Below are 22421 nucleotides of genomic sequence, written 5' to 3'. Positions count from 1 at the left end.
TATATATATATATATATATATATATATATATATGTGTGTGTGTGTGTGTGTGTGTGTGTGTGTGTATACACTCAAAGTTCGATCTGGATATGACCTTAAACTATATCCAGTGGTGAGGCCCCAGCTTGCGGGCTTTTGGGTGTGTGGAGCCACCCTTTAATTGGCATTGCTCCCAGACCCACTCTGACCCGGAGTGGTAGTACCTGTTAGGGTCTCAAATATATTCTTTGGATTCAGCATTAAATAACCTGAAAGGGGTTGATATGCCGTGAAACAAGAACAACCAACCAACCAACCAACCAACCAACCAACCAACCAACCAACACTCGAAGTTAAAGGTAATCAGGAGAGAAAACTCATGAATAAAAATTAGGAAACTAGGTTATCAAAAGTCTCAATACAAAAGCGAAAATATATCATATTTTTATTTATATAGACAAATATCACAAAGTCGCTACACTGAACATACAAATGTTTTGGACAGTTGGTTTACTAAAAAGAACAAAAGTCACTCATCTGCCGTTTATTTTTCACTGAAGGCAGCTTGTTCTCATATGGAAAAGTGAAATATATTTTTTATTTATAAAAATAATATCGCTAACTTAAGATGGGAGGGGTGACATTAAGTGACATTTTAGACTCAAAATAGAAGGAGATAGGGGGTAAGAGACTGTCAAGGCTTAACAGGATATAAATGAGAAGAACAGAAAGAGATAAAGGAATAGGAAAGGGCAGTAAAAAAGAAAAGAAAAAAGGAAAGAAAGAAGAAGAAAGAAAGAACAGAAAGACGGCAGAAGAACGAAGGGGTCAGTATGATTATATTACATTACGATGAGGAAGGGGAACAACACTTGAAATCAGTTTAAGAATGTTTAAATTAACGTTTCAAAGAAAGAAGTCGACGTAAGCCGGGTTGAATAAAGAAATTAGCAGATACGGTTTCCAGTGAAGCGTACACACATATATGTGTATCAGCAACCCAGTTGGACAGATACACAGATAGGATACATCTGAAGGAGGCCGGAAGTTACATTTATCATTGGAATTACATCTATCGTCTTATTAAAAAAAAGTATTGTCTAGGAGCATTACTAGATCTGAACTTATGTTTTCATGGTAACTTTTCATTCTTTTTATATAAATTACACTTTTTGAATTTCTGATTCTTTCTTTTCTTCTCTTTTACTATGATGCATATTATAGAACCTTTTTTCTCCCACCCAGCTTAACGCATTTTCTGTTCAAAAGGTCATAGTAGGTTGAGAGTTGCACACAAATAAATGCATTAGTTAATTAGTTGACAAAAAATAGAATAGGCAGAGTACACACTACTAAAGCTACTGTTTTTAAAATGTCAGTGCCAGTGTTCGAGTCTCACATACGTATTTTATCGTGTTACGCAGTGTATCCATGTAAATAAATTAAGTTAACAAAGAATTGCTTAAATATATATTTTACATTAATTACTGTTCCTTGTGGTCCTATTTTGAAATATTTCAGGGAATCAGAAATTATCTGCATGTCAAGAGGGCCATCGACGGGAGCCTCAGACAACATTTCGACCTCCCTCGCCGCCAAACTTTTATTAACATATGTTATCACGATTTTAACTTAGAAATGCTTCGGAGGTGTTACGTCAATTATCGGTACATTTAAACAGAATTCACATAACAATCTCTTACTTGAGAAAGATAAAACCGACACCTTTGGTTAAAAAAACGTTAACAAAACCGCTGTTATTAAAACTAAAATTCTTTTCTACGGTTTGCATTTTGAAGACAGAAGTGTTTTTTCGAGATAAGTGATATTAATCATACTTTTTATTTTGGGATTCAAATATTAATAACTACATTTTATTTCAGTATCTAATTTATGTATATCTGTTTTATTAAATGTTAGCGTTTTTCTCGTCCATAAATGTTTCCCACCCCTCAATCCTGCTTTCATTTTATCTCGCAATTACTTATAACGTCACCAGTTGACTTTCAGAAGAACCGCTTTTCTTTTATATCGCAAGTTTCTTAAAACGTGACTAGCAAAAGTTCAGAATAAGATCACGCTTTTCTTTTAACGGTTAATTAAAAAAAAGTCTTTTAAACGCTGTTATTAAAACTTAAATTCTTTTCTACAGTTTGCATTTTTGAGACGGAGGTGTTTTTTTTTCGAGATAAGTGACTTCTATATTAATCCTACTTTTTATCTTTAGATTCAAATATTAATAACTACATTTTATTTCAGTATTTAATTTATGTATTTCTGTTTTATTAAATGCTAGCGTTTTTCTCATCCATAAATGTTTATTTATCTACAAAGTTGATTGCAAGAATAGATTAGGTAATTGTATTCATTTTTAGTCCGTGAGACTTTTATTAAGTATAATACTTAATAAAAAAAATATTTCTAATGGAGAATAGAAAACGCATTGTGGATGCGTTATCGACAGCTCCCGTTACTTTCGCTTCTCCTTATTTGTCTCTCAGTCCTCATTTTTTAATGAGTGATTTTTCTGACAAAGGGAGAAGAAATAGCTGTTTTCTAGGTTGGCAGTATTTTGCGCGAACAGTTGGCAGAGATGGTGAAAATTTCTGTTTCTATGTCTATCCTTGTGGCCATGTCACTAGTAAGGTTGGAGGTAAACGCTTTATCTGAGCTGGCGTCATTCGCCTAATAGTCAGGGACCCGAACCTTGGATTAACCACTAAGGAGGCTGTCCTATCAACAGGTGCAAAGTACTGGGGCTGCTGTATTGCCATTTGGTGAAGTAGCTTCTGGTGGGCCTCTCGATGCCATATTAGTGGGTAATTGTTACGGCTTTACCTTATTATATTAAAAAAATTCTTCGTTTCTTTTTCTCTCCTAGTTTCCCCTCTCTCGCCTGCTCTAAGCAAATCTGACGACCTAGTCCACAAATTTCAAAATTCCATCATGACAAGTTTAAAGAAAAATACACGATTAAACCCGGTTCTCCAACTTCCAACGTAGACCCCCACTACCATGTCGCCTGCTTCAATATCAAGGGTCTACGTCCTGACCTTTCAGGGGTTGAAACTCAATTACAGGAGACTAAACCAGACCTTTTATTTTTAAGTGAAACCGGCATTGGACAAGCTATTTCCCAAAAAGAGTTCGCAATTAAGGGATACTCTAACTTAACTTCTAAATCTGACTTCCAAGACCGCCATGGGCATGGAATATGTGCCTATATTCAAGATGGCTTTCCATGTGGTAGGGACATCTCCAGAGAAGATCCTAACTTACCCTATATGTGCTTCCGGGTTGCATTAACTCACACTACTGCATTTATATTTACTCTCTATCGCCCCCACAACAGCGGAATTACTATCTTTAAAAACATATCTGAGAAAATTGACCAAGTCCTATCTGCTTATGCTTCAGCAACCATTCATGTATGTGAAGACTTCAATGTTCACAACGTAGAATGGTTGACCCACTCAAACAAGACCGATGATAAGGGGAGGTTCTGTCATTATTTCTCCATTGCTTATGACCTCACTCAGATTGTTCACGAACCCACCCCTGTGCCCGACAATGACGGCCAGTATGCGAGTCAACTAGACCTTTTTCTCACAACTTGCCCTGAACTGTCTTGCTCTGTCTCCTCTTGGATCTTCCAACCACTCTTTTGTATCAATTAAGATAAAAATGAAATGTAATAAGTCTCCAGACGTACCTCTCCATCGTACAGTATATCGATACACAAAGGCTGACTGGGATAGCTTCCGTACATTTATATCGGATCTACATCTGCGTTCCATGTTTAAAAAGGATGTGTCCTCTATAGTATCAGACTTGACGGAATGGATAATTGTAGGTATAGACCGCTTCATACCCTCGAAAAAATTCCAGCAAAAACCTAACAGCCAGCCATGGTTTTCACCAGAATGTGCTGTTGCCATTGCGCACAGAAATCACTTTTTCCACTGCTTCCAACGTAATAGATGTATGGAAACTACAGCCGCTTTCAGGATTGCCAGCAACCATTGTAAGAAAGCAATAAAGAACGCAAGAAAATTGTATGCTCAGTCCGTCAAGTTCAAAGTAGCTGAGCAGCGGCTTGGTTCCCACCAGTTTTGGCAAATAGCAAACAGAATCCTGAACAGAAGCGTGTGCTCTCATAAATGGTCCTGAGGTAATCTCGTCAGCATCAGACAAAGCCAAACTCTTTGCCAAGAACTTTGCAGCTAATTTTACCCTTTGCGACCAAGGCCGCGAACCCCCAATATTTCCTCCTGTATCAGAAAACACGCTATGTGATATACATATATCTGTACGTGATGTTGCCAAGCTAATCAAAAACCTTGATTCCAGTAAAGCTACAGGCCCTGACAGTATTCCAATTATAGTACTCTAAAAACTTCAACCAGAACTAGCATCCATACTTAAAAAACTGTTTAAACGTTGTCTTAAGGAGAATACTTTCCCATCACCCTGGAACATTTCATCAGTATGCCCTGTATTTAAGAATTCAGGTGATCGCTCATCCCCCTCTCATTACAGGCCAATAAGTCTCCTGTGCGTCACGAGTAAGTTGCTGGAATCTGTGTTAAATACAGAAGTAATCAACCATCTCAACAAAAATAACCTTCTTAGTGACACTCAATATGGTTTCCGTTCTGCTAGATCTACACCAGATGTGCTTATAGTTATATCGCATAGGATTAGCAAATCTCTCGACGGAGGCAACCTTTCTAGGGCAATTCCTCTTGACATATCAAATGCTTTTGATAGGGTATGGAATAAAAGTTTACTTCACAAGATCTCTAGCTATGGTATAGCTGGAAATGTCTTCTCAATTATTAAATCATTTCTCTCTGATAGGTTCATAAGAGTAGTAGTTGAGGGGCAAAAACCAGAAGTTCAAAATATTAATGCTGGATTCCCTCAGGGGTCCATCCTGGGCCCAACTTTTTCCTGATCTACATTAATGATCTTACAAATCACATCCTTACATCATTTGTAGACATTTATGCTGATGACACTACCATTTATGGTAGCACATCTAAGACAGTAAACGACCAAGTTCTCTCTCCTCTGATCTTGAGCACGTGGTACAATGGGGGAAGGAGTGGCTGGTTACTTTTAATGCATCTAAAACCAAGCTTCTCCCTTTACATCATCAACACTCTGGTCCACATCTGGCATCAATTGAAATGAATGGCTCTCGTCTTCAGGAGGCCTCAAGTTTTGACAAGCTTCTGGGCTTGACCGTTACTCCTGATCTTAAATGTAACACGTACATCAAATCTGTTGCCAAGGCCGCTGGAAAAATGGTGTGATCTTTCTATCGATCCAGTAGACATCTCACTGCTGATGCAATTCTCTATCTATATAAGAGCTAGGTACGTCGTATGATGAAATACTGTTGCCACATCTGGGCAGGAGCTGCTAGAAAGGACTTGTCCTGCCTTAATAGAGTTCAAAATAGACTTCGTAGCCTCGTAAGAGATGTCCTTTTCTCTTCCCGTCAACCTCTTTCTCACAGAAGAGATGTTGCGAGTTTGTCTCTGGTGTTTTTTTTGTTTGTTTTTTTTGCACAGTGATCACCGCTTATCAAGGCCCGGAAGCCACTCAGGGATAAGGGTTATTGCAAGTACATTACGTTAGTGTGGAGGTTTGCTGAAGTGTTTACTTAAGGGGGCGGTTCATTAGGAATTAGTTAACGTTGGACTTGAACACATCCAAGTTGTAGTCCGGTGGGAAGCAGGCAGACGGAACAGTGTATCGTTATTTTCATGGAAAGTGTTCGACTGGGCTTCAGTCTATGGTACCCCCTCGCCAAACTTTCACAAGAAACACTCGTTTAGCTGAAAACACTATCAATAATTCCCCCCACTCTTTATCTGTGCCTAAACCTAAACGTAGATTCCATGAACAAAGCTTCTTTCTTAGAACTGCACGCCTGTTGAACTGTCTTCCGTTTTCCTGCTTTCTGGCTGACTACAATATTCTTGTCTTCAAGTCTAACGTAAACAAATTCTTGATGAGCCGTTCCATATAAGTTAATAAATTTACCGAATTGATTACTATATTGTCCAATTTCTACTGTACACTCCTTAACCCTTATCCTCGAGTGGCCTCTTGACCTTGATAATGTGGTGATGCTTGTATAAAAAAAAACTTTTTTTTTCGAAATCTCATAATAGATATAAGTCTACGACAATTTAAATTCCAAAGTCAAGCGACACAAAACAAATGGAGCAGTTGAAAGTCTCTTTCAAGATGGTTAATGTAATGTAGATGTACTAGCAAACTAAAGCGGATTCATTCGAGGAATTTCGTAATTTCTCTTCTTTTTTCTACGTTGCCACTTGCTCGTTTGATAAGAGGGACCCCAAATCATTCGATAGGTGTGAACTAGGCAGGACCTTAACAGCAACTGACTACTGCCCCAAATAATGGTTGCTTTTATCATTTGCGCTAGAGTTTGTTTTTATCCAATCTGATTCGCCACTGGTCTTCCTTCATTAAAATGCTCTACTGTTACCTATTTAGGATCGTCACATTACTGTTTACAATAATGCACAAAAAAGTAGACATAAAATTTATGGAATAAGAGACGTTGCGAGCCTGTCCTTGTTTTATCGTTATTTCCATGGCAGATGCTCGTCTGAACTCCAATCTCTGGTCCCCCCTCGCCAATCTTTCACGAGAAACACCCGTCTCGCTGAATCCACTGTGAAAAATTTCCCCCACTCTATATCTGTGCCTAAATCAAAACGCGGATTCCATGAACAAAGCTTCTTTCTTAGAACTGCACGCCTGTGGAACTCTGTTCCGTCTGTCTGCTTCCCTCCGGACTACAATTTGGATGTCTTCAAGTCCAATGTTAACAAATTCCTAATGAACCGCCCCCTTAAGTAAACACTTCAGCAAATCTCCTCACTAACTTAATGTACTTGCAATAACCCTTATCCCTGAGTGGCTTCCGGGCCTTGATAAGTGGTGATCACTGTGTAAAAAAAAAATAAATAAATAAAAAATATTTTCATCTATTTATTTATGTTAGTGTGTGGGAGTAATTTTGATGTATAAATGTACAATAAATTTAGACACTATATTATATATACATATAAATTTATATATATATTTAAATAAATTTATATATATAAAATATATTATATGAACTTATCCCTATATATATATACACACACACACACACACACACACACACACACACACACACATATATATATATATATATATATATATATATATATATATATATATAATGGATGAAAATAATGGAAATAGTATTCCGACAAAATAGAGAAAATAAAAAGGAACAAACCGTATTATGTGTTCATCAACGTTTCGGCTTTATTGCGAGTCTCGAAATAAAGACGAAACGTTGATGAACACATAATACGGTTTGTTCCTTTTTATTTTCTCTCTCTCTCTCTCTCTCTCTCTATATATATATATATATATATATATATATAGAATGTACTCATTTTTCCCCTTTGATTTTGACCTTAATAGGATTAAAAATCAAGACATTTCATACAAATGTAATATGCACAAACTGCAGTATATTACGTGAGGCGTGTTATAGGCATATTACCTCTCAACTTCCTCGATAATCGTAGATTCCTATATTTATTCTGCTGAGAGTTCACTTCCAAAATCGGTTAAAATCAATGGAAGTAGTAAAATCTTTTCTCTCTAATTAATTCCTCCTACCCCCTGTCACCACTTACACCGTTGCGGGATCGTTTACAAGGGACAGTTACGAACGAACGCCGGTTTCGGTTTTCTGCACTTGGTAGTTGCTTAAAAAACCTGGAATGAAATTTTACCGTGCCTTTCCGTTCTATGCTTCCTATTGGGTGAAACGCACCATGGAATTAACCGATAGCGACATTCCTACAAACAATAATTATTATTCCATGCTTACTTTTACATTGCTTAATTACCATTTTTTCTCAATATTTATACACTGAAAAAAAAATTCTTTCCATTTCTTTATTTTATAAAATTAACATTTAAAACATTATTTTGTAGTTGCTAAAAAAACTGGAATGGAATTTACGAAGGGTTATTTATGCCATTTTCTTCTTTTTTTTTTTCGCTTTTCGCTGTGTTTTTTTTTTGTTTTGTTTTTCCGAACACGTTCCTCATTTCTTACCCTTATTTGCCTTTTGTTTTTCCGATTTTTTTAAAACAGGTTTTACATTTGTTCGCAGTTTATTTTTTTTTGGGGGGGTCCGTTTATTTTAATATTGAAGCAGGCTTATTACTTCGCTTATTCTTTACTTTACCAACCTCCCTTTCACACACACACACCTCTCAAACCCCGTCCAACACCGGGTATCCCCGCTAGTATATTATATTATATATTATAATATATATTATAATATCATATATACTAATATAAAATAAATATTTATGCTATTATATTTAATTCTTCTTTATAATCGAGCACTTTGATAGTGTTCCTTCCCACAAACATCACAAAGTATATATACATACACACATACACACACACAAATATATATATATATATATATATATATATATATATAATTACTTGCATTTGTCTTAGCTTCTCAACCCTGACAATCTTCTATTTCTTGCATTGTGATATATTTTAAGATCCCCTTAATTCTTCTTGTAACTCGATACATGTATACATTTAAGAGAATCAACATAGCATAACTGAAACTATTACATAAGTATATTTTAAACTAAGTAAACCTTTTCATAATAATGCACAAAGATAGATATAGCCACTCTAGTTTAAAGTGAATTAATTCCGTTCCAAATGTTTCTAAAGCATTCGCCAATAACAACAATACATAAATACATTCAGTGTAGATACGTACTCTGTCATGTAAATACTAAGTCTTTTGATACTAAATCTCACAATATTTTAATCGTTCTAGATATATAGCAACGGAAACCGGATAAAACTAGTAACTGATAGTGTATCAAGGAGTAGTTATGAACTGCTTGGGAATTAAATTATTAAATAACTAGCATTTCAGCCTGGCGTTGCCCGGGTGTTTTGAGGTGTATGTTTAGCCAAAAAAAGTGGTAGTAGGAAAGCAGGCTCAAACCCGTACCGCGAAGGAGGAAAAGAATGAAAAAAAACATGACGTATTTACTGTTACAAACCCCGCCAAACCGGAAGTGACGTAGGTTAAAATTAAGGCTAGACAATCGAAAGGGATGACTTTCGACAATATCGGCGAAGAAAGCGACCCCTCCCTTTTTAAAAGTGCACAGTGGAAGGTGAAGAAATCTATGTTTTTAGCCAATGTTTCGATATTTATAGTCTGAAAGGTCGAGCTTAAAAACGATACTGATCTTGTGAAAATTCGTCGCCTCTGTCGAAGTTTTTAGGCAGACATACAAACATACATACATTTATATATTGGTAGCTCAAATTTTCGACCCAAACCGATGAAAAATCTTGCCCTATCTCTGAATGCCCTTTATGTAAAATTTCAAATGTTTAGACCAGTAATTTGGTAGAGACCGCAGCGGTCAATTTTTTTTCACTTTGACCCCTATTATGACCCCTTAACATTTATTGTTTTGGGCTCAAATCAAGTTATTAAGCTAGATCCATGTCCAAGGAATCCATGTCTAAAATTTCAAGTTTTTAGACCCAACATTGGCGGAGAAGTTTGGTAAAGTTCCTGAAGGTCAAGGCGTTGAACTTTGACCCCTTAACAGCGAAATCTCTGGCCGAAAACGAATTACAAAGATTTTCCCAAATCTCAGTACCTGTATATCAAATTTGGAGTCTGTAGACTGAAAATTGACAGAGTTATTGTGTAGGGAAATGTAGACAGACGGACAGACAGACAGACACGTTTACTTTTATAGATATATAGATAGTGAACACAAACATGCTATCTATTCATACTATTTCATTTCGTGTTAGTATGGATTATTTGGACTTATTTTCTCATATAGAGTGTTATTTTCACAACATTTCTGCCGATGTAACTTCCGACTATCTTCAGATGTATTTTTTCGAACGAGGACTTCTTGCTGTCGAACTCTAGAATTATCACAAAATTTCGAACATAACACTTTTTAATCCATGTAACACGCTCTCGGTTCGTCAGCCATGATCTGGAAGAATTCAAGTAATTCTGCAATATTATTTTGACTATAACTCGCGCCGAGGATTGAATTTTTCAACCTCCAGTCGACTGACACTTGTAACTAAAGTTAACCAAGTATTTTATCCATTACGCCTCAGTTCCGTTTCTCTTAGTTTAAGAAAGTTTAAAGTAAAAAACAATATTCACGCTTGATTTGTTTTCGGTTTTTATATTTTCCATTTCTGATTCGAATCCTTGGTTTGTTTCAGATTGTAGAACTTTGGTACTGTTTTCTTTCATGCCTGTAAAATGGTAAAAAAAAAAAATGCAACACAAATATAAACAAAAGATGAAGAACGTTTGTTGTATAATTTACTATTTTATCCGTGATGTAAAGAAAACTTCATATCAAACATAATATTAAATTAGATTAATGCTGTGACAGATTCAATAGTTACGTACTACTGCGTACATACTAATGGTGTTTTGCCTTGTGCAGTATAGTTAACTAAAAATTGCAAGAAATCAATTTTATAACAAATAACTTACACCAACAGAATAAAATGTAATCATCTTTTTAAATTGTTTTTTTTCTTCATATTTTCTATCATTGCCTCACAGGCTTGTACAAAACACATTTAACATGACGCCTTATTTTATGCTTTGCAAAAATTCCATGTAACATATTTAACAACTGAAAAATATAACACAACAAATAATTATCATTAATTGCCTGAAAATTTAATTTTCTACTGATTTATATATTTTTTTATTAATTGAAACTTCTTTATGTAAAGAGACTTTGTACTATATCGAATACTAGCATTTCAGCCTGGCGTTATCCGGGTGTTTGGAAGTGTATGTTGAGCCAAAAAAAAAGCGGTCAATTTTTTAAAACTTTGCCCCTATTATGACCCTTAACATTTATTGTTTTGGGCTGAAATTAAGTTATTAAGTTAGATCCATGTCCAAGGAACATATATATAAAATTTCAAGTGCAAAGACCTGAAATTGTCGGAGGAGTTTAATAGACTTCTCAAAGGTCAAATCGTTAAACTTTGACCATTTAACAGAAAAATTACTTGCAGAAAATCGACCACAAAGATTTTCCCAAATTTCAGTACCCTTTATATCAAATTTTGAGTCTGTAGACTAAAAATTGACAGAGTTATTACGTAGGGAAATGTAGACACACGCACACACGCAGACATGTTAACTTTTATAGATATATACATTTCGACCTCACATAGTCGGACAATGTTGGATTTGTTTTTACAAGCCACCGAAGCAAGGATTAAAAAAAAATACAAAAAGCAAACACTCAAAAAAGTGATAAAATTAAAAAGCCATGCGAGTCGATAAAAGATGAAATTTGTTCAATTTGATAAAAATTATTCGTTGTCTATTTCTGTTTTTATTTCGCCATATTTTTTTTTAACTCGTTAACTATATTTTGGAATCACGACTTTTTTTCCCTTTAAATACACTGAAGAGAAATTAATCATTAAATAACAACCAGCTCATGTTATAATATTTATTTAGTACATTTTACATTTACTAACATGAGCGTTTGTTACATTGGAAATGATATATTAACCGTTGCATATGTTGATAAAAAATCATCATTTTTATGTAATCTTATTGTTTTAAAAAGCAAATAAAAAAACAGTATTAAGTAAATTTTATTAGATCATTAAATAGTACAAAATATATTTCAAAATGTGTTTCAATGAGGTTAATTTCTTTCTGAACACACGCACATTACACGCACATACATACATATTCATTTTTTTTAATTAAATTTTTTAAATCAGAAATATAAATATTAGTATTAATATCTATAGATTAATCTCATTTTGATAAAAAATGCTCAATATTCAAGATAGAATATCAATATATAAAAGGAGGCATAATCATGCAAATTATAATTTACAATATTTATCGTTCATAAAATAAGGAACGCATGATAAAGTGAATTATTGTCTTATTCCATGACGTTTCAACCATTTTGCTTTTTTCATCATAGGAAAACGGATTTTATACAGAGTTGCTATAAAATTGCTAGTCAGCGCAAAATTTAAAGCTTCAAAGTTCGAAACAAGTTAATGTTAGAAAGATTATATAGAAATATATACAAATGCCAATAAATGGTATTAAAATTGATGTCCAAGTGTGAGAATGGTGTTACAAAATAACAAAATCCAATCAATGAAACTGGTTAAAAATTGCTAAATTCTGTAAATTCATTATTCGTATGTACATCCGTAGATATGGTGTAAGAATATTTAGATCGTTTAGATTTATAGTTTATTTCAAGATCAGATTGATAGTTCTGCTGAAAAAAACTGAGATTGTAAATTTTATAGATTGAAGAGAATTTGTTAATTTTTAGAAGATTTATATAGATTTTTAAATATTTTATAAAGTTTAGGGGTGAAAGATTTGTTTGGCGTTTATATACAAAAGTGTATTATTTTACACAATATTCCTTCCATGGCCAAAAGGAAAATAGTTAGTTGTGAGGAAAGGGGTAGGAAGTTTAAGGCGGAATCAAAATAAATTGGAATGAATAGAAATCAACATAAAAAATAAAGATAAATAAATAAAAATACATGCTGATAAAGATCATCATAAATAAAAGTCGGATGCTGAGGTTTTATTGCGAACTCAACCTCCACGTCCTTGAATAATCTTGGTCTTTATATATCAGAAAAGAAAAATACATAAAGAAAACACAAAACAAGGCTATATGCATCATCGGTGATATGGCAATCGCACAGAATGACAGCAACCCAACAAAGTCTGGTGGTATCGTGAGATACTGCTGGGGCGCACTGTGCTAGTGCTAATGATGCTTCGGCCGCGAAACTATGCCTGAAATCAGAATCATCATCTGATGAAGACTTTGTTGGAAGCAATGCTGCTGCACAAGCAACAATTATTGTATTAAAAAATTATATTTTTCAAAATATCATGAATAAGGGTAGGTCTAGGTTGTTAGCATGAGAACTGTAGTGAAAAGGAATGAAGCGGGTGGCGTGTGAGTTGGGTAGAAAGTGTTGGTCACGAACTGGGCAAGGATGGGATGAATAAGAAAAAAGAGAGTGGGGCGAGGGGAGGAGTTTGTACTCGGGTAAATAAATCAGACTATTATATTAATGTTTTCTGGGGTAAAATTGATGCAGGTAGTAGTAAACACACACAAAAACGTACATACATATATGGAAACAGCTAAATACATACACAAAATGTATAGTATACATATACACTCATATACATTGACACGAATGTATTATCAAGCTAGAATTTTCGGCATTGAATAATTCAGCTTATATTTGCAAACACATTAAGGATTGTAAATAGAAGAGAGACTAAGAATTACTTCAGTTCAGAGAATTAGGGCAATTGACAGAATTTACTAGAGTGACACCTTGCGTTGTCCGATCGTACAATACACTGAAACATTTAATTAATATAGATGTTGTATGTATTATTATAAAATCAATCCTCTATTGATTATTATGCATTACGAGCAATAATTTGCCCGGTGAACTAATTCATAAAACAAAATAAAAATAATAATGATAATGTTGTTCATTAAATTCCGTCTGTGTTTGTTTACAATATCACGTCATCTGAAATTTGAGCTTGACGATTAATACCCTGAAAAAGTCACTTCTAATTAATGTTTAGCTTTAAAATATGCAAACAAAGAAATGATTTGCGATGGTTTTAAATGGTACCTCTCCTTTTATCGTAAATTGAACTCGCTAATAAGAAAAAATGGTGAGGTATACCCGGGCTTGAACTAACGACCATTAGATCTGTAGCCGAATGCTCTTCCTCTGAGCTATATGCCAGATGTCAACAAATCTGTTTTTTGTTGGGGGGGGGGGTAAGTAAAAATGATTTACTGAGATCTTATTTCCCATGACCGGTGTAACGTAAAAATTTTCTTTTTTTATCTATAAGTGAGAAAAGACTATTTTTGAGATCGGATATTTTCGATTTTCGATACTTATCGGATGTATTTCCGTACAAATACCATTTAAGAACACTGCCAGACATTAGCGTTGTGTGAAATTTGCAAAGGAAAGGCTCAGCCGTTTCAGAACCTATAGGGAAGGAACACACACAGACACACACAGACACACACACACAGACACACACACATACACACAGACTTTTATATAAGAGTGCAAAGTTTAAGTTTATGGGTCGATCGATCGATGCCTCCGTTCAGTCTCGTATAGGGACAGTTGCGCGTGTAATTGTGAGGCAAGGGTCGCGCAATTCCTAACCACACCTTTCCTGAATAGACACTGTTTGGGTCCAGTGGCAAGGAGAAAACCAGGACGACTGGAAACAATGCTGAGATAAGCGGAGAGCACAGCATCTGGAAGTCCCAAGTGGTCACCAATTTAGTACTGACCAGGTTCAACGTTGATTAAATTCAGTGATCCAACGGGAACCAGTATGTCAACGTAATTATGTCGTATGGGTTTATGGGTATTTTATATTAAGCAATTAAAAAGAATTACGGAAAATAAATTAATTTGTGTAAATATATGACTATTGTCTAGCTATTCATGGTTTAGTTGATCTTGAATGGAATTTTAGGATTAATTCTGATTCTAATTGGTATGATTGTTGCTATAAACGTTGATACTTTATGCATGGGCAAATAGTCGCTTTGTAGAGATATTAGATACTGGCCGGTGTAAAGATTTCTAGCTCGGTAGAGAGAGCCGACCTTCTTTCTTTTTACAGAGGAGTAACTATTTATCAAAGCCTGAAGGTTACTAGAGAATAAGGGGGAATGGGTGTACGATGGTCATCAAAACAACAGCTTAGTAATCGTTAATGGGAAAATTGGGTATTACTGGATTATTTTGGGGGCGGCTCAATAACAACTTGTTTACATTGGATTGTAGACGAGCATATTATATCCAGCTGGAAAGCAGGTAGCTAAGCAGAGTTCTACAGGCAGACCGTTCTAAGAAAAAAACCATTGTTCGTGGAATCTGCATTTAGATTTAGGCACACATAGAGAGTAGGAGAAAATATTGACTTGCAGCAAACTTGGATTAAACTTCTATGTATTTATTTAAAAACAAGAAGTTAATATATTAGCATCATTAGAACCATCAGGTTGTAGGATATCTACAAATTTCCTTAATCCAGATCAGTATATATTATAGGCATTCTTAGAAAAATATAGTTTTAAAACAAGATTCCACTTTCCTTTGAAGGGATGATCAGGATGATAACGGTCGAAGCGAATACAGGTATCAATAGATAGATCTTTGGCATCTTTATACAAACATCATAGTTTTAAAACAATATTCCACTTTCCTTTTAAGGGATAGTCAGGATGATTACGGTCGAAGCGAATACCGGTATTAATATATAGATTATTGGCATTTTTACACAAACATCATAGTTTTAAAACAAGATCATAAATGGGTCTAAATCTGGAAGATGAGTATTGATATCTTTTTTTTAATTTTCTACTATTGTTTTCATTTTGAGTGTTGCTCTTTAAACGTTTCGCCCGATGTGACTTTCGACCTACTTCGTGTGTATCTTGTCGAACACATTAATTGTCCTTAATCAGCCGTGGCGTAACGAATAAAGCACCAAGTAAAATTCATTTCTAAATGATACTTCTGAGGCTTGAAGTTTGAATACTCGCCGCGAGCGATACTAAGAATACAATAGAGAATTACTTAAGACTTCTACCCAGTCATGGCTGACGGAACGAGAGCATGCTATTTACGTGAATGAAATAAAGGATTCCGTTCGAAATTCTGCACAGATTTCCGAGTTTGAAAGGATAAAACTGAATGATGGTCGTAAATTACATCGGCTGGAACGATATGAAAATAACACTTAAGATGGGAACAATAGTCCGAATAATCCAGATGATACGAAATATAATCAATTTACATTTCTGTGAAACGAAACGCTTACCTTTGATATTGTTCTTTATGCTTGTCCAGTAGGAAAGGGGCCGACACAAAGACCCATAAACAATGATATTTAAATATATCCCACTTAATAGAAGGAAGGTTCCTCGCATTCCATAAAACGAAATACTTTTTTCTAATAAGTAGTTGAAGCAGAAGACACCACAGCCGCCACCAAAACAAACGATTCCAACTGCGATTGAACGCTTTTTCTTAAAGTATGACACAAGAATCGTGTTACCTGCAAAATATGCCATTCCCATAGAACCACCTAAAATAAAAATTAAACATGTTTAGATTACAACAGAAAATGATACGATTAGTGAGACACGATGATGCGAAGTGCCTTCAATAAGTTTTCATACTTTTTTGTAAGGACATATATTAAACTCTAGTCACCTTTTGAAGTAATCTCCTTCGGCTGCAATGCACTTATTGTACTGTTCCCAAAAGTTTGAAAGGTCATATGAAAGTCCTTTTGTACGAGTGTGTCAATGGCATCCTCTTAAATCTCCTCAATTATTTTATAACGACAACCTGTTTTCATTCAGCTTAAAGACTAACTAAAAGTCACAGTGAACAAGGTCTCGATTATAGGGATGTGAATTGATCTGCTCGACTATCTCTTTTCAGTGATAACAATATTTTTCTTTCTGATCTGTTATGAGCACCCTTGAGACAAACTTCGCGTAAATCTTCCGCATCTTCAGTTCCTCGCGAATAATTGTGTACAGTTCTCACACTGACATCAAACTATGCACTTATTGTCTCTATAGACACATGGCGGTCATTTTACATGACATTCTTTATTTGGCCAATCAACTCTAGTGTTCGGTCTTCCTTACTTCTGCCTTATTTCTCAAAGATACCCTGCCTTCCTTGAATCTCTTATGTCATTAAAAAACTGATGTTTGATTCATGCAAGATAGTCCCAAAGTCTGAATCATTACATATGTTTCTGTGGTATTTTTTTCAATTTTAAAACAGAGTTTTATTGCATATCGTTATTCTAAAGTGTCCTCACGTCAAGATTGCATGTTTTAAGACCACAATCCGGCTTGAGTAGGGTGTATTCCAATTCCTGCTGTAGCTGTTGCTTTGAACTTGAAATCATAAAATTGGTCAGTCATCTCATAAGATGTATAGCAATAATATACTAAATTTTTAAGAGTTTACAACAATTAAGAGTAAGGGTTTGGGGATGTTTTATTCGTATACTAGCAGGACACACCCCGTTGCCCGGTCGTAAAATACGCATATGTATTATATTTTAATTTATGGAGACAAACTTTAAAATAAAAAATCTACACACTTTCCTGGTTTTTATGCATGTACCCTTATAAGGTATAGAGCAAAATGTAACGTTTGAGATCAGTTTAGTGTTATATCTAGGATAATTTACTGTCAACAAATGGATGAAATGCATTAGAAACTTCGATAACAACACCCATCATTAGACAACATAAAATGCCCAATTTTCCTCCACGAAAATGCCCGACCGAATTTTGCTAAACCGCCCCTGCTGAAGTTGAATGAATTGGGCTGCAAAACTCTGTCTCATCCGCCATACCCTCCAGACGTCTCACCCATCGACTACCATTTTTGGAATTATCTCAACAATTTTCTGCCTAAGAAATGTTTTAAAAGCCTAAGCGATATCAAAAACGTCATCACCGATTTAATCGCCACCGCAACGCAAGATTTTTACGTTAGTGGCACAATTACACTTGTTTTATGTTGACAAAACATGCGCTAATTCTGATGGTGCTTATTTCGATCAATAAATTTTTGTTTGAGCTGAGATATGTTCATCTGAATTTAACAGTTAAAAACCGCAAGCACCTTCTTGTCAACTAGATATGATAATTTATTATTATAAAAATGAATACCAACCTGCAATAATCCCATGAGTAAAATAAAGAAATTCTATCTGCGGCGCAAATACGCTGGCAATCGTCGAGAGGAAAGCCATACATCCCGACGAAATTATCACTTGACGATGGCTTACTTGAAACGTGAAGAGAACCAGCACAAGTGGACCTGAAAAAAAAAAAAAAAACAATAATGATTATTACCAGATTTTTCAGCTCGTCAAAAAGTATAAACTCGTTAGCTTGTAATTATTGCTTTATGTACAAATTGATGATTGAATATGTTAAAATCTGTGCTAATTTTTGTATTTAATACTAATCCATATTAATTCCCAATCGTGTATCTAAGACTGAGTTCCATAAGACTGAGTTCGTTGTACCTTATTACAACAAAGGTCCATACAAAATTTTAACCAGATAGACTTAGAAGTTTCCAACAAATCTTCTATAATAAAGATAGTACTGTTGTGACTAATACCTATAAGTCCGTATTAAGTTGTAACATTGCATCGAACGTATATCGTTATAATGAGTTTTCTGCACGTTATTATAACAAATGCCCATACAAAATGTCAGCCATATCGCTCCAGTAGTTTCTAAGAACATGCCTAGAGTAAATGTTGTATTGTGGTAACTAATAGCTATTAATCCCTAGTAATCCCTAACTGTGCACTGACGGATACTATAATACTTAGTTCGTTGTACAGTATCATAACAATGGCCCATATAATTTTCAGTCCGATTGCCCAGTAGTTTCCAAGAAAATTTTTAAAAGGACAAACAAACAAATAGGCTGACTAAGAATAATCTAATATAGATTATCATTAGCAAATAGAAACTGTCCTCAAGGTAGTATAAATAAAACTGGAACCTAATGACTAGTATAACATTATGGAAACTGATATCAAATTTATATTGTTAACACACACACACACACACACACACACACACACACACACACATATATATATATATATAAGTATACTTGTATATATGTATATATATGTATATATAAGTATACGTATATATATGTATATATGAGTATATGGATATATATATATATGTATATATAAGTATATGGATATATATATATATATATATATATATATATATATATATATATATATATATGCGTACTTATTCTGTCTATTGAAACCATTTATAATAAAATGTATAAAGAGGATGAGATAATCTCAAAGGAATGAAAGAGATAATTAAAATTATACCTTTATTTACCACACTTTTTATTAACTGAAAAATTATTATTATTTCCTCTTATATCTATGCGTAATTTTCTCTAATAATAATTCCAAACATAGTCATGCGTATTATTCTCCATTAATAACTCCAAATTTTTTAAAAATAAAATTACTAAACCTATGTAGTTAAAACTTAAAATGCCTGAAACCACTACAAAATCCCACTTTCTTAGAAATTCCACACCATTCAAAAATCATCCCTAGCCTTTGTAACGTGATCGACCTGAGGGAGCGATTTGTCCCTCATTGGGGAGCTTCAGACTTCCCAGGGACCTGAAGAAGGCCGGATAACTATACTTAGATAGCTTTAATAGATCCCGGGCAACGGCGGATATCACAAAGACTTAAAGTAGAAGATATAGATATATATTTTATTTTATTGTCAAAAAAGATATATGTTGCTTTATTGTTTGAAAATCAGAGATATATTTGTTATTGGAAAAATAGACGATAAGAAATGTTGGAATGGTGGCGTTGACATTGTCTGGTCTGGCGAAGCCAGTACCGGGGATTCTGAATGACAGGGTTTACCCTTTAAGGTCATGGGAATTAAATGTTAATTTTGGTCCCAGATTACAAGCTGGTGATACGGCTGAATTGCACACCCGCAAATTAGGGTTTTCCAAATGTGTGTCGTAATTTGATTGGTTTAAGGAATTTTCCACCCTAACACACACCCGATTATATAATGCTAATGCCGCTCGAAATTAGTCAGATTGACGCAGAATCTCAAGATAAAAATATCACTCCCTGAAGACGTGACCATCCCCTCCTCCATCCGCCTGAGTGCCGTCTCCGAAGAGAAGAGAGATTTGAGGCTTTGAAAAGCGTGCTAAGAACTGAACCAATATATTGTAAAAAGACTGTAAATGTTTTTGTGAATTTAACTCTAGTAGAATAGAATTTCAAGTGTCTGTTTTTCGTTCTTGCCAGCGTGAGTATTGCTATTCGTTTTCAGCATACCAGGAAACTGATGTGGCCGCCTCTCAGGGAACCAGACATCACGAGCCGAAGAAGGCGATCAGGGGTCCTTGCGCGACGTCCCAAGAGAGGTGGACCACACTTTTCTAACCACAGTAATGTAATTTAATACCCTTATTCCCAACTATTATCACAGTCCCATAATCCTAGACAATCCTAAAACCGCTTTATAGCACAAAATTTATTATATTTTTTCTAAACAACTCATTTATTCTTGTTATATTTATTTTTATTTATTTTCCCTCCTAGACTCGACTTCAATTCTAAAATCTAACCAATTTTTCCTACCCAAAGAAATTTTATATAGGCTATATTGGATGCATCTGTTTATTCATTGAACTGGACGTCGCCATAGACGATTGCTGACTCTTGAACTCCATTTCGGCCTTGAGATACGTGCCGTCTATCATCTAGAACCAAAAAAAAAATTTTGACATGATCAATTATCTATTTCCCTTCTTTAATCTTCTTTTCTTCTTCTTTTTCCTTTTCTCCTGCCCTGTCTTATCTTTATAATTTTACTAATTTTTCATTTAATTTACATTTTTTATTGCTTTCCCCCTCTTTTCTTTCTTATCTGCCCTTCTTATTTTTATTTTACTTTGAATCATCTGACGATATGGTCGGATAATTTTTATCCGATCTATTGCAACAATTTGTAATAAATTAATACATTAATTTGGTTGTAATAATTAAACACGCACACACACACATACACATATATATATATGTATATATAAGAACAAATAGTTACTAAAACCTGTTAAAAACACTTTAAAAAAGAGTTTAAAATATTTAATCTTAAAAGGAAACACTTAATAAATGGATAGTCCTTAATCCGCGGAGTTTCGAAGAAATATTTTCCTTCTCATCAGAGGGTAGGAATTAGCAAAATGCGGGATCGGATTTTGCATACAAAAGTATTTGATGCAACTGCAAGTAAGTCAAATATCTTATTTGATAACAAAAAGTGAAGCAGAGGGAATATGGTGAAGAAAGAGATTATTTCACGTGAATAAATAGTATGGTGAAAGGTAAATAATCCAATGACGGTAAAATCCAAAAATGTAAATTCAAGAAAGTTAATTAAATTTCCATTCGCACAAGTAAAATCCAAGGAAATCACGTAATTGGAGGATGGTCCAAAATAATCCAAAAGGTCGAAATCCATGGAATAATTCACAAATATGTACAAGGAAAAGGTGAAAAAAATTCCAATAATATTAATAAAAGAAAAATAAGATATGCTTTTGACACGGCTGCCGAGACAAAATTTAATTAATTAATTTATTTTATGTTATATATATATATATATATATATATATATATATATATATTTCAGAATGTGAGAGAATATATAGCTTCCACAGCCAAACAACGTCGCAGCTCACAAGAGCAATGACAGCCAACAATTTTCATTCTTACGTATTTTATTGCCATCGAACTCAGTGAAATCGACTTTTTTCAATTAAATTGATTGATTGCTCTCTTTTGGGGGGACCCATCGTAGTACACTTCCGGTTTGATTGCTGCCATCGATCTTGTGACCTGCGATGTTGTTTGTACTGTGGAAATAATTATATCTATATCTATATATATATATATATGTACGTATGTATATCATTTTTAATTGTTAACTATGTTTAATATATTAGCACTTGTAAATACAAACATACATACACACACACATGCACACACACACACACATATATATAGTAATTTATAAAATATATATGGCGATTAAGCTACACTGAATATTCTGCGTTTCATCCAACTATAGGATTCGTCAGGCTTATGCGCATAAGCCTGATGAATCCTATGGTTGGATGAAACGCAGAATATTCAATGTAGCTTAATCGCCATATATATTTTATAAATTACTAACTAGCTCTACCTACGTATTGAGCATTGTTAGAAGTAAATACTTAAAGTTTACGCATAAATCTATACTTTCGTATATTAAATTTATGTGAATAAATGAAGTAGTTATATATATATATATATATATATATATATATATATAAATGTAAAGTTGGTTCGTTCTAAACAAATAAAACCATGTTTATACGTTACCAATTTATTTGAAATTTTCAGACAACCCATTTTTAGAGTCGAGATATGTTTTTATGTTATTAAAATAAATTTACCTAATTAAAATTAAAATATTAAATAAAATAAATATATTTATTTAATCGTTTCTGCGAATCTGTTCTGTTGATAAAACTGAACTTCCGGTTCGATTCATTTCACAGCCACGAATTGACG

At 34.2% G+C, this 22421-nt stretch overlaps 1 protein-coding gene across 2 annotated transcripts in view; it reads right to left on the bottom strand.

The window, feature by feature from the left end:
• The window catches only part of LOC145278013 (monocarboxylate transporter 9-like), a 71297-nt gene that overhangs the window by 33656 nt on the left and 15220 nt on the right, over positions 1 to 22421 (bottom strand). Inside the window, exons 3-5 of one of the 2 annotated variants that reach the window (XM_080130195.1) lie at positions 17939 to 18085; positions 16050 to 16316; positions 10284 to 10378 (exon numbers count right to left, since the gene is read on the bottom strand). In XM_080130195.1, the coding sequence (XP_079986321.1) occupies positions 10284 to 10378; positions 16050 to 16316; positions 17939 to 18085 (509 nt within the window). The remainder of the gene's footprint in view (positions 1 to 10283; positions 10379 to 16049; positions 16317 to 17938; positions 18086 to 22421) is intronic. The other variant, XM_080130196.1, reaches the window with a different exon arrangement.

This window comes from Euprymna scolopes, chromosome 6 (assembly GCF_053919585.1).
Source record: "Euprymna scolopes isolate OS-2025 chromosome 6, ASM5391958v1, whole genome shotgun sequence".
In the NCBI taxonomy this organism is placed as follows: Eukaryota; Metazoa; Mollusca; class Cephalopoda; order Sepiida; family Sepiolidae; genus Euprymna; species Euprymna scolopes.
Note: the sequence above shows the minus strand (reverse complement) of the source record. Positions and strands in the feature narration are given on the sequence as shown.